The 13,323-nt window shown below is 61.2% G+C and overlaps 1 protein-coding gene across 1 annotated transcript in view; it reads right to left on the bottom strand.

Moving 5' to 3' along the window:
• Positions 1-13,323, bottom strand: part of ARHGAP23 (Rho GTPase activating protein 23) — a 68,339-nt gene that overhangs the window by 33,871 nt on the left and 21,145 nt on the right. Inside the window, exons 2-7 of the mRNA XM_035027466.1 lie at positions 9,107-9,268; positions 6,017-6,047; positions 4,753-4,851; positions 4,553-4,631; positions 4,334-4,388; positions 158-1,322 (exon numbers count right to left, since the gene is read on the bottom strand). Of these exons, the coding sequence (XP_034883357.1) occupies positions 158-1,322; positions 4,334-4,388; positions 4,553-4,631; positions 4,753-4,851; positions 6,017-6,047; positions 9,107-9,268 (1,591 nt within the window). The remainder of the gene's footprint in view (positions 1-157; positions 1,323-4,333; positions 4,389-4,552; positions 4,632-4,752; positions 4,852-6,016; positions 6,048-9,106; positions 9,269-13,323) is intronic.

Genomic DNA, 13,323 nt, shown 5'->3' with positions numbered 1-13,323 from the left:
GGATGGATGGATGGATGGATGGATGGACGGACAGAGAGAAACAGACTGATCCCATCAGCACTCAACCCAGAGTTCCACCCATGGTGACAGGTGGCTGGGGTACAGCAGGGCACAGATGACCAAGTCTCCCAAGACAGCCACCTGTACCATCACTCACCAATGAAAGGGATGGAAGCCAGAGAGTCTTCAGTAGTGGCCAAAGGGGCCACCTTCCTGCCCAGGCGTTCTACTCGCCCACTGGTCTCTGGCTCTGGGGACTCTTCCCCAAACCCAAGGTTCATCTGTCTTGCAGGGGGCAGCTGGACCTTGCGGCCTGTGGGAGGCTTCTGCCTCAGGACCACCTCGTCGCGACGATCCTCAGTGGGAGGCTCCAGAGCCCGGGTGCTGGGTTCCGGGCGGACAACCCTGGGCGGTTCGGAGGCCTCCGGTGGGAACGATGCCGGGGACTGAGCCAGGTTGAAGGTGGGCAGCCCCCCAAAGGGTGTGTCCCGGAAGGAGAGTGCGTGCAGGAGGCCAGTCCGGCGCTGGAATGATGGACTGTAGCTCCGGTATCCAATGTACCCGATGTCGTCCAGGCCTTGGAGACCAGGTGGGGGTGGGGCCTGGGGCGCGGGGAGGTCCCTGGGGGAGCAGGCAGAGGTGCGGGCAGACGGACGCTGGGAAGCCCAGCCGCAGCGCTCAAAACGGGGCGACACCAGTGCTCCTGGCCCCAGTGCCTCGGCGGAGCGGGTGGTCCGGCTCAAGTAGTCGTCTGAGCGAGCTCGGTGCCAGCCTTCCTGACCCAACTGGCTCAAGGCACCCTGGGAGGTGGAACAGGGCCATGGGCGGTGGGCAGTCACATCCTCCAACCGGTCCTGGGAGGCACTGCGGGCCCGGGGGGGCATGGCAGGGCACCGTCTCTCCCCCGCCCTGCGGGGTACCTGGTTTGACAGCCAGTGTGACAAGGCCTGCTGGCACTCCAGTCTGCTGGGGGGCACCCGGCCGCCAGGCTCAGGGAAGGCACGGGGCGTCCGGGGCTCCGAGGGGAGGCGGGGGAAGGCACCAGGGCTGGAGCGGGGCTGGCTCATCCCCAAGGAAGAGTTGTCCGGATGGGTGCGGGCGGCAGAAGGGACGCGGGGCCCCGGGTCACTCCAGGCGGCAGGACTCCGGGGGTCACTGGGCAGTGCTGAGAGGGGCTCAGGCACCATAGTGGCCCAGGTGGAGACCCGGGCTGGCGGGGCATAAGTCTTGCGAGGGTAGCAGATTGGGGGTGGCTCTGGGATGCTCCGGGCCTCTCCAGAATACGGCTCGTTCCCCTTCAGGTAGGCATCCTGGGAGTAGGCCTGGCCGGGGACACAGAGGCAGGTGAGCAGGGCAGGACGAGTCCCACAAGGAAGATCTACAGCAGCCCTGGGAGATCAAGACCCCAGAGAAGGGGACTGAGGGAAAGGACCAAGCAGGGGGAGCCCTGAGTGGGTGGGAGAGGGAGGGCATGCTCCAAAGAGAGTCGGGGGGAAGGGAGGGAGAGAACAAAGAAATTAGAGGCCTTTGAGAGTCTCTCTCTCTCTCTCTCACACACACACACACTCTTTCTCTCTCTCTCACTGGAGAAATAGCCAGGATTTCTCTAAGACTTATGACAAGGACTGCCTTTAGCCACAAACATTCCAACATCTGTTTTCTCTGGTCCTCCCCCCACGCTGGCCTCAGCCGCCTCCCTGCTTCCTTATATCCAACAGTGCCCACAGCCCCTCTGGCAGAGCTGGGAAACCCCACCGGAGACCAGTCAAGGTGGCCGGAGACAGAGGGAAGCCGATGAAGGGGTGTGTCCACGGTGGGGTGGGCTGGGGCTGGGAAAACCCAGCCGTCCCTCCATCCCCTGGACGGGGAGCTGGCGTGAGGAGAACTTGCCCACCTCTCGCTCCCTCTGGGCCAGGCTTGGGGGAGGGGCCAGACTGCCTGAGGGGCCTTGGGCCACCTTCTGCCACCCCAGGCCTGGAATCTGGCACTGGGAGCTGAGGCTGACGCTGCATTGCTGAGGAGTGACAGGGCCGGTGCCCAGGCCCAGCCAAAAAAGGAGGCAGCCCCCAGGGACAGCGGCCTTGTGGCCCTGGCCTAGCCTGGCCCTTGTTGGGTGTCGGGGGGCCTATTGCAGGGCGAGGTATCAAAGGCTGGGAGGGTGAGACCCACAGACACACTCACGCATGGGCGCGCGCGAGCATGTGTGTGCCACACCACAAGGAGATCCCGGAAAATACACACCCAAAGACACACACACACAGAGCGAAACACAATGAGACACAGACACGCACAAATAACTATACCTCGGGTCCCAGGCACACACATCAAGTGATGAGGACAAGTTAGACCACACCCCCCCACATACACACTCAGCCCCCGTCAGACCCACACACCCAGCCGGCGACACTCACATACCTCTCCCTCCTGCCATCCTGCCGGCTCCCCAGCCTCCCCGCCTCAGGGCGGCGGCAGCATCTCGGCCAGCCTCCGCCCTCGCCCGGCTCCGGGCTAACCCCCACTGACCACCGTGCTGGCCCAGCCTCCGAGCCCCCCCACCCCCAGTCTGCCCTCCCTGCGGCCGCCTTCGGCCCCCACCGGCGCTCTCGCGCGCGCTCGCGTTCTCTCTCTCTCTCTCTCTCTCTCAGGAGGAGGAGGAGGGAGGGGGAGATGGGTGTGGAGGGGCCTCGCCGCGTCGGCGGTGGCGTCAGCAGCTGCCGAGGCCCCATTGGCCTCCAGCCTTGGCTCCCAACCACAGGAATGCCTGGGCCCCACCCTCTGGCTGGCCCGGGATGGTGGGGGGCCGGCGCAGGGCCCCAGATGCTGACATCTGGGGCTGCCTGCCCACCCGGACCTCAACCTCGGACCTCAACCTCGGACCTCTCTGGGTAACAGAGCTCAAGGCTGCTGCTTTCCCCACCCTGCCGTCGCCCTCCGGGAAGGCCGGAGGGATCCTGGGAAGCCCGAGATGCTGCCCTGTCACTCCCTCATTGCTGGCCTCGCCTCAGCCTGGGGGAAGTGTACCCGCAGGGCCTTTGAGACTCGTGGGGAGCCCATCCACCTCTCTGAGCCTCCAGCCTTACGTCCCCCTCCCCAGGAAGGACGAGGGGACAATCCAGGTCAGAGGGTGGAGGTTCCCAGAGGGGCATGGTGCCAAGCATGGCACTGTGATTAGTGTGATTATGCGAGCACATCCGGGGCAGAAGCCAGCCCGGCGGCTCCCAGGGCCTCCTGGGTTTGGCCCTCAGCCTTCCCCCGGGGGGCAGTGACCTTGGGGGCAAGCAAGCTGGCATCTGGCTGAGACCCATGAGATCAGGAAACTGGACACTGGGCAGAGAGGACTGGCCTGAGCTCTGGGCCAGGACTGGGATCAGGGTGCACAGAGAGTGTGCAAGTGTGTGTGTGCGTGTGTGCACAGAGTGTGTGGGGCAGGGTACCCTGCATGCAGTCTGGGTGCCTGCTCTGTGCGTGGCAGCCCCGGGCCAGGTTCTGGGTGTTGCTAAAGTGCCCAAAGAGGGAGGGGCACCTGGCCCATGCGTCCCGAGCCGGTCCCGGGCCCGCAGCATGCTGTGATGTCTGTGGGCGCATGTGCCGTGACCACAGCGAGCCTCTGTGACGTCAGTGAGTGTTCACGTGGTGGTGAGACGTCGGGGTACGTGTGCTGTGACAGTTGTGCTGTTTTGATGTTTGTGTACTGGGAGGCTTGAGGATGTGGGGGGATGTGCCTGTGTGCGTCGCCGCACGGGCCTGGGGAGGCGTATCTGGGATACGGCGTCGTGCGGTGTCTGGTGAGCTGGAGGACGGGTAGGTGCTGTGGGGCTCTGTTGTGTGGCTGTGTATCTAGCGTGTTCTGCTTGTGCATCGAGTGGTGCATGGGGTTCATGGAGTGGTGCATGGGTGTGAACGGGAGCACTGGAAGGTGGAGTGGAGAGTGTGTGTGTGTGTGGACACATCTACAAGAGACATGCTCACTCGGGGCCAGGCAGGGAGGGGGTGTGGAGAAAAGACTCCTGGGAGCCGACAAGAACGTGCCAGTCTGGCAGGGCCTGCTGGGCCACCCTCCTTCCAGATACCCTGGCAGGAATCCTGCCTGCCAAGGCCGCCTCCCCCTCCCCCTCCCCCAGCACAGAGAGCAGTCCTGATTGAAGCAACAACCAGCCTCAGCCCAGGGATGGGCCTGGCAGCCCCGATTGGGCAATGCCGGGCCGGTGCTGCCCCCGACACTCTTCTTTGCCTCCCAAAGTGTCCAATGCAGAAGGGAGGCCTGAGGGGAAGGGATGTATCATGCCCCCAGGCCCCGGTGGCCCTCCACTTCAGACAGCAGGGCAGGACTCACCAGCTGGAGGATGTCTTCGTCCTTGGGCATGATGGAGAGCTCCAGAGTATCATCGCTACAGAGACAGGGCAGGGGGTCAGTCCAGGCTGAGGCAACAGGGTCTGGGAGAACAGGGATCCTGGTCGCCAGGGCACCCCCCAGGGTCAAGGGGGTGGGGTGCAGGGACTCGGTGAGTGGGCTGGGAGCTATTACAGGAGAAGGGAGGCAGGGGGCGCTCACCTATTCTGGATCAGAGCTATGACCTGGGAGTAGGTCTTCCCAATGACGCTCTCCCCATTCACCTTCACCAGCCGGTCTCCTGGAGAAAAGGGGCAGGGTCGCAATGTGTGCAGGCCAAGGGGTGGCAGAGGCCCTTCCTGAGAGGGTAGGGAGAAGAGACCCAGGGAAGCACCAGGAGCTGGGTACCCCGGACAGCTCACCAGTGCGCAGGCCCGCTCTATGGGCGGGGCCGTCATCCTTCACATTCTTGACAAAGATGGTATCCATGGGCTCCAGGCGGTGGTGCCGGGGGGAGGGTCCTGGTGGGCATCAGCCAGGTTAGCTGGGGGTGGCTGCTGAAGATCACACCCATGCACAGCTACACACACAGGGGACACACGCTCAGAGAAGGATCACACTCACACGGACACAAATATGGACCTGCACGTTCATAGAGACGCAGATGCATGGGGGGAGACAAGAGGACACACCCCTGGCAGAACAAAAACCCATGTGGAAGAAAACCTACACGGACACACAGGGTCACTCCTTAAATGCCTCTCGCGCCCCAGCACTGTGCCAGAAAGCAGACTAATACAGACAGACGGACAGACGTGGGCCTTGCCCTCCTGGCGCTCCCCGACCAGCGGGGCAGAAGGTCCGCACCCACAGACCTGGGGAGAGCCACAGAAAGGCCCCGCAGCTCACAGACACTCAATGCCTGTACCTCCCTCCCCATCCCTTCCCCAGAGTCGGGGGGGCGCCTAAGCAGAGGCCTTCAGATCCCGAGATGGACACTCCCCCCTGTGACATCACATTACACCCCAACAATTATCCTCTGCAGCTAACTGTCTCCATCAGACGAATGAGCCTGTTCTAAGTCAGCTGGTTCTTGCCCTCACCCCCATGGGCCTCCTCGACGGGCTGCCCAGCAGAAGCCCCTGTGGCAGAGAAAGAAGGCTGCCCGTCTTGAATACCCTGGGTGGCAGAAAGGGGCCCCTTGGTCTAGCAAGGGTGACAACCAGGGGAGTTAGGCCCACATCTGAAAAGATAAAGACCTCAGGGTTCCCTTTACACACAATAGAACCCCAGTGTCTCTATCCCTGAGGACAGCCATTGGTCAGGTGCACCCTATCGCCAGCCCCCAGGCTCTGCAGGCCTGTCTGTGCCTCAGTCTAGGCTGGGAGTAACTCCCAGGGGCCAGGGGCCAGGTCTTAGAGAGCCATCTGCTCCCCAGAGCACCCCCTGCTCCCAGTGTGGAATGGACAGGTCCAGAGGGAGAGAAATGTGAGAAAAGAAAAGAAGGATTGAGAGAGAGAGAGAGCAGATATCCAGAGTGGACACAGAGAAGAGCAAAGACTGGAACAACAGTGGGGGGTGGGTAGCAAAATCCAGGCTGACTTGGGGTAGAGGGGGAGAAACAGAAGCTGGAGGACAGTTCCCAGCTCAGCCCCAGCCCTGGCACCCATCCCCACCACTCCTTACCTCCTCCTCCTCGGCCTCCATTCTCTTCCTCCTGCAGGGGACAGAGAGGTGGGTGTGGACCCTCCATCCAGCCCTCAGCAGCTCCACCTGGGCGGGCCCCTCAAGCTCCCCCACCCAGCAGCCTCCCTCTTATCTTCCTGCAACTAGCCCAATGCCCAGAGGGGGCCGGGGGGGGGTGTCAGTGGGGACATCAAGTCCCAGGCAATATTCCCCAGTAATATGAACCCTCTCTCGTGACTGCTGATCCCATAGCCTTGTATCTCAGCCATCTGAAAGCCTCCAATCCAATGGGGGACCCATGACCCCTTTCGTTGGGGAGCTCAAAGCCCGATGGAGGCCGTTCCAAACGCGCTAACCCACAGAGAGGATCCAGGCAGACACTGATAAGCAGGCAGGACAAGTGCAAACAGTGGCTATCAGCTCTTAGAGAATGGCAGGGAAGGCCTGATTAGCACCCCTCTGGGGGAGGGGATTTTAAGGCAAGTTTGAGGAGGGAGGGGAAAGGGCGCTCTGGGGCAGGGGAGGGGTGTATGAAGGCGGGCGCTGGGTGGCAGAAAGAAGCAAGCATTTGTGGGACTGGATCAGCTGAGCTGAAGGAGAAAGAAAGCAACACCAGCAAGTGCCAGAAGTCAAACTAAAGCGTGTGGGGTAGAAAGGAGAGAAAGAGGGAGCCAGTGAAGGTTCCTGGGTGGGAGAGAGTGGATGTGAAATACCAGTTAGGAAGAGGATTCTAACATCTAGCAAGGCTAAGAAATGGAGTCCAGGAGACCCACTAGGGAGGCCTCTGGGATCATCCTCGTAGTGAGGAGGGAGTACCGGATTTGGGGAGGAAACAGAAATGAGGGAAAGGAGGTCAGGGAGACAGGACAGGGCAGCAGGACGTGGCACATTAGAGCTGGACGCGATGCTGGGTGTCATCTGATCTACCATGCTCCACAGACCATCCATCCCACAGCAGATGACAGGGCGTGACTTGTCCAAGGCCACTCAGAAGCAGTGGCAGAAGCAGGGCTGAAACCCAGGACTCTCTGGCACCCCAGGACACGAAGCCGCTGGGCACTGCTGGAGAGCAGTCCTTCTGCCCCTGCCCCTCCCCGAGTGGAGTGTGCGTGCCAGCTGATGTGACCTGACAGCAGAGTGAGCTCGTGGCAGAGACAGACGGATGCATTTAGACAGCTGAGCTCCCGGAGGGCTCCCACCCCTGGGCAGGTTCTGGAAATGGGATGGAGCCTGTCCCTGGCCTGCCCTGCCTGGGGTCTTCCAGCGCCCCACATGCACGAGGTCTCTCTGAGCCAGGCCTACCACCCAGCCTCGACCACTCAGGCTGCTTCCGTACCGGTCACCCCTCAGCAGGGTTCCCTGAGAGAAGGTGGCAGGGGCCAGGTGGGAGGGACATTCTGGGGAAAAAGGGCAGGAAGGACTGGAGGTTCCAGGGACCTAGGAGGCTGGGGTCCTTGGGCGTCAAGGGGGGACTGGGCCCTTCTCACATACCATCACCCTCCATTTACACTCTTAAGCACAGTTGCAGACAATGGGAATCGTTTATGCAGGTGCTCCCAGATTCACACATGGATGAGGGACGAGATGCACACTTACAGATACCCGTATGCACATGTCCAGATAGACAAACACACATGCACATGACTAGTATACTGAGCACCTGACTACACACAGAGAGCCATGCAAGTCCACAGACACAGACAGTGAAACCCAAGGCCTTGGTTCTCTGGCAGATGGGACTGAGCTTCCCAAGGGAGAGCCCCCAACAGCTGGTCCCAGCCCTGAAGGAAGGGGAGAATGGGGTTCACTGACTCCAAAATAAATCTGTTTCCTCCCCTGCTGGGAGAGAGCTGGGGGAGGGAGCAGGGCCCTCCTGGGGAGCCCTGGTTCCTGCCTAGGGCCCCCTCATGTCTTCCTGCCAGCCTGCTTCACCCTCCTTCACGGGCAGGGAGGCCCTCCCCGCTCAGCCCACGCTGTATGCTGGGCGCCACAACCCTGGTTCCAGGACTCAGAGAACCTGACATTTATATTAGGGCCAGAAGGGCTCTTGGGGGTCAAGTAGATAAATGCCCTCACATTACAGCAGGAGAAATGGAGCCCAGAGAAGAGTGACTCCACCTCAAGATCCACAGTGAGGTAGGAGCTGCAGCGGGATTAGAACCCACGGCACCCTCCTCCCAGCCTGGTGCTCTCCAGAGCACAGAGCCTAGGCCAGGGTGGGCTGGGGCACTCCAGGAGTCCCAGAGGTGGGTTAAAACAAACTCCCCAAGAGGGTATGTGCTCTGGTAAGCGCTGTGAATTGTGCAAGACTGTTGAATCTCAGATCTGTACCTCTGAAACAAATAATGCTATATATGTTAAGAAAAAAAAAAGAAGAAGAAGGTAGCGGGAGGGGAAGAATGAAGCGGGGGAAATCGGAGGGGTAGACGAACCATGAGAGACGATGGACTCTGAAAAACAAACAGGGTTCTAGAGGGGAGGGGGGGGTGGGAGGATGGGTTAGCCTGGTGGTGGGTATTGAGGAGGGCACATTCTGCATGGAGCACTGGGTGTTATGCACAAACAATGAATCATGGAACACTTCATCTAAAACTAATGATGTAATGTATGGGGATTAACATAAGAATAAAAAAATTAAAATTAAAATTAAAAAATTAAGAAAACAAAACAAAAACAAACTCCCCAAGAGCTCAGGCCAGGGAGAGGGCAACAAACCCAGCTAAGAAGTGGCCAAAGAGGACAAAGAGTCCCCAGAACTCCATGTCTCAGGGAAGGTTGTTCACTTTCCAGAGGCCAAGAGTCTGGGGGTGGGCATGAGCATCCTGGCTCCCCCCACGAGTTCCTTGCCCAGAACCATCCACCCTGCCCCTTCTCCTGGTAAGACCAAACCCAGAGCAGTTAAGGAGCTTGTCCACACTCACACAATGCAAACGACCCAGCCAGGGCTGTCCCTGCCCCTCAGGGACCCTCGCCCAGGCCCTAGGAGAAGGGCTGTGGAGGGGGCGGGGCAAAGGGCTCTCCCCTCCCCGCCCCTCATTGAAGCTTCCGCGGGCCGGCCAGGGCAGCGGGGGCGGGGCCAGGCGGGTGTACCTTCAGGCTGCAGTGCACGGCGGACTCGGGCGGGTACACGATGAAGTGGCGCAGGGTGAAGCCAAAGCCGTCCTGGAGACTTTTGTGCAGCAGCAGGGTCCGCGGCCCCTGCCAGGGGAGGGGGCGCCCAGGGGAGCACCCATCTCTCGGGCCCAGGGGCAGCTGTGGGAGCACAGCGAGACAGGGTTGAGTGGCCGCGTGGCCCACGCTCCCAAGTCAGCACACCGCCTCCCGCGGCCGGGAGGAGGGACTGGGGCAGCGGGGGGGGGGGGGGGGGGGGGGGGGGGGGGGGTTCCAGGCCCCTCCCCTGCTCCTGACCTCCTCCTCGCCCCCTTCCTTCCTCTGCCACCCTCACCAGCCCAAAGCTGCTGCTTGCTTTCTTTCCCCTCCATCCCCTCATGAGGACTTTGCCTCCAGGGAACCGGCTCCCTCCAGCCAGCCAGGTATTCATCCAGGCCAGCTGGGCGAACGTTCACTGAGCACCTACTATGCTCCGGACGCTGGACACACAGCTTCTCGCCCGGGGGGTGCCTGCAGCCATCTGCGCTCACTGCCGCTGCTGCACCATCTCACACGCGCACACACGCGCACACACACACTTATGCAGACACAGACACATCCACACGCACTCCTGCAGACGCAACACACCACACACCCAGAGAAGCACACTCTTGTGCCAAGGTGCACACGGATGGACCCACAGAGGAGTATACACACGCACACCTAGGTTAGACAAACACGTGCACACACGGTCGCACATGATCAGGGCCTCACACACGCACGTACACACAGACCCAGGCACACGGCACATGCCGCAGACATACAGACACACACGTGCGCATCCTTCAGGAGCAGCAACTACAACAGGTGGGGGGCTGGAGCCACGAGGGAGCGGCCTGGACACCAGACAACTGAAGGGACTTCCTGAGGCTCCGGAGCCCAGCCAGTGGCCTGGCTGTTCCCTGGATCTAAGAGGGGAACCGGGTGGGGGTGGGAGAGACACTCCGCTGCCCTCTGGCCGGCCCGATGGAATACTTGGGATTCCCCAAGATGACATGGCAGAGGATGTCTGAAGACCAGGGTTGGGGGGCACCCAGGTCTGCTTCTGGGGCAAGCAAGAGAAGAGCACGGACACCGCCTGAGAGACAGCTCTGGCTTCAGGTTCCCTGCTCAGACACAGAGAGGGATAGTGGGTGACAGAAGGGTGTCAGACAGATGCGTGCCCAGGGCGGCGGACGGCAGATTGGAGAAGATGGTGAAAAGCCAGGATGCCTTCCTCAGCATTCTTTAACCTCCAACCGCAGGCATCCTAACCTATCTGAGGGCCCTCATCCAAACCTCAGAGGGCAAGAAGCCCCTTCACCCCCACCCTTGACAGTCCTCAACCCCCCACTCCTCCTTGGCACCAGGCAGGAGTCCTCAGGGGAACAAAGGCAACTGGGTGTAGAGGGAAGAAGCCCACCAGCTCTGGGGTGAGGACTCCCCCTGCCCCACTAAGTCCGCTTCTCCCCCATCTAACAGCTGGAAAAAGTTCACATTTGCGACTCGGATGAACTGATACTAAGACGCTCCTTCATGAATCCATCCCCCAGCCTGTTCACACTTCTGGTGGAAGGCAGCCCTGGGCCCAGCCCTTTTGCTAGGGATTTCTTTTTTCTTTTCTTCTCCCTTTTTTTTTTTTTTTTAAAGATGTTATTTGTTTGAGAGAGAGAGCACGAGCAGGGGGTAGGGGGAGAGGGAGAGGGAGAAGCAGGCTCCCAGCTGAGCAGGGAGCCCGATGTGGGGCTTGATCCCAGGACCCTGGGATCATGACCTGAGCCGAAGGCAGATGCTTAACAACTGAGCCACCCAGGCGCCCTTGCTAGGGATTTCTGTGTGGGGTGGGAAATGGGACTGTAGTCAGACAGACTTGGGAGAGGGGGTGGAACCTCAAGTCTCAGAAGATGAAAGAAAAACATGACAGCGGCAGTAAGCTTGCTTCATGCAGTCCCAGAGAACACAGCCAGGTGTAAGGTACAGGGGGCCCGAGCGAGGCTCCAGGCCAGGGAGACCATTCTAATCATATCCATCTGGAAAGCCTCCAGATGAGGTTGTGAGTGCTCACTCCGCTGAAGGGTCGGAGCAAAAGCTGGGTGCCCCCCAGTCCGGGAGGCCTTGGCTGAGATCCCAGCTTGGGACAGGAGGCCCAGAGATGACCCCTTGGCTCCTTCCACTTGTAGCTATAGCCCCTCCAGTTCCACTGAGCCCCACACCCCCATGAGGGGTCTGAAGAGTCCAGAGGAGAAAATTCTCTGGGAATTCTCCCGAGATCTGAAATCCCCTGGATTTCCTATCTCTGCTGACCTGGCAAGGAACTGATCAGGGAGAGAAGAGGGCCTGGGGGACCCTCCCTGCCTGCTCCTACCAGAAGCCCCTGCTCCTCCCCAGTGTGGGCTGCCTCCCCTGCACGCCCTCTACCCGGGCTCAGGGCTCAGCGCTGAGGCTGTTCGCAGGGCCCATTGTTTTGCCGGTGTCCTGGATTAAGGTTTAAGCCACCAGCTGCCCCAGTGATGAGAAGTGGCTGGGACAGGTCCCCACACACCCCCCACCCCTCCTCCAGCACACATCCTGCCTGGGGCTGCCAGGTGCCTGGGGGTGCCTGTCTCTGGGGGCCTGGCTGTAATCCAGGGTAGGGGGCAGGCCTTCTTCTCTCAGGTCCCCTCTTGACCCAAACACCACTGGCACCCCCTCCCTTATCTCTGCCTCTCCCTTTCCTCTTTTCCTTCCTCCCAGTCTCCCTTCCCCCCAACCCTTCCACTCAGCTTCTGAGAATGTCAGTGTGTAATCCCCCTGCTGCAGCTACTACACCCCTGCCTGAAGAGGGGACACCACAGTCCCCATCTGCAGCTAGATCTGGTGGCTCCCCTGTGGGAAGTTCTTCCTTGGATTTAACCTCCATCCTGCATGCTATGATGCACACATTTCCTCTCCTCCCCTCCGACCTGGGACAACACTGGGTCCGGCTCTCATCTTGACAGGGAGGGAGGGGAGAGACACAGAAACAGAGAAGGAGCCAGCAACGGGAACAGAAAGGCGACTAGCCTGGGAAGGGGTTCAGCTCACACATATCCCCACTTCTGCCTCTCTGGGGGAGGCACAGAGACAAGGGGATGGAGAGGGAGAGGCTCGGGGGGACACAGGGGCATCACTGATTACCGCTTTCCTGGCCCAGATCTATCTCCAAATGTTATCAGCCTCGTGTCAGGAAAGAGACATCCAGAAAGGCCAGCTGATGGTGGGAAGAGGGCAGATGGCCCCAGGGCCACAAGTTAGAACTGGACACGTGGTGGGTTAGCAACACCGGGAACCAGAACCCAGGAGTCCTGCTCCTCCCCCCTAGGAGCATAAAGAGGTCATTGCAGGGAGCACAGCATTCATGCTGGGCATGGCGCCCACTGTGACTCACGCCCTACCAGCCTGGTCGATCCCGGACATCAGACACATTGTCCCCACCCCCTATCTCCAGCCCTGTCAGTTCTCCCCCTGAGATCACTCATTACCTGTCACCTCAGCCTCCTTTGCCCTACGAGGAAACCCTCCTGTGTCCCTGTGCCCACCACCCCTACCAGGGAGCACGCAGAGTGGTGCCCTCCACTCCACTTACTAACACCCTTGCCTGCCTCTGACCGGCTCCCTGCCCCGGCAGACCTCCAGGACTCCGTGCCCCAGCATCTCTTCAAACAACCCTGGTCCCTTCCATCCTTCCGCGGCGTATAAACCAAGAGGCTTGAGCCACTGCAGGCCACCACCCAGACTGGGGGTCCACATCCAGCACCCCCGGAAAAGCTCCCAGCCACAACCTGCCACCCTCGCCCGCATCTCTCCAGCTCCCCACTCACTCCCGACTTCGGGGCACGGTCCCGGAATGCAGGGCGCGCTCGGCTCAAGGATCCCGAGGAGTTGGTGGCCCACCCGCCCCGACAACGCCCGACCCCTGCTCTCCGCGCCCCCACCCCCCGCCGGCCCGGCAGCCCGGCTGCGCTCACCCTGGCGCGGCGCGGCCCCGGCGCGCGGCGGTCGCTGTGGGCGAGGCAGGGCAGCCAGAGGCAGCGCGGCTCCGGGGCGCTGCAGTCCACGCCGACGGCGCGCTCCCAGCGCCAGCCCCGGGCCCCCGCGCGCTCCACGCGCCACACGGCGCTGCCCACGAGCGCCGCGGCCGGCGGGGGCCCCGGGGCCCG

This window comes from Mirounga leonina, unplaced genomic scaffold (genome assembly GCF_011800145.1).
Source record: "Mirounga leonina isolate KUSES-001 unplaced genomic scaffold, KU_Mleo_1.0 Mir_200, whole genome shotgun sequence".
Lineage (NCBI taxonomy): Eukaryota > Metazoa > Chordata > Mammalia > Carnivora > Phocidae > Mirounga > Mirounga leonina.
The sequence above is the reverse complement of the archived record's forward strand: the minus strand, read 5'-3'. Positions and strand labels throughout refer to the sequence as shown.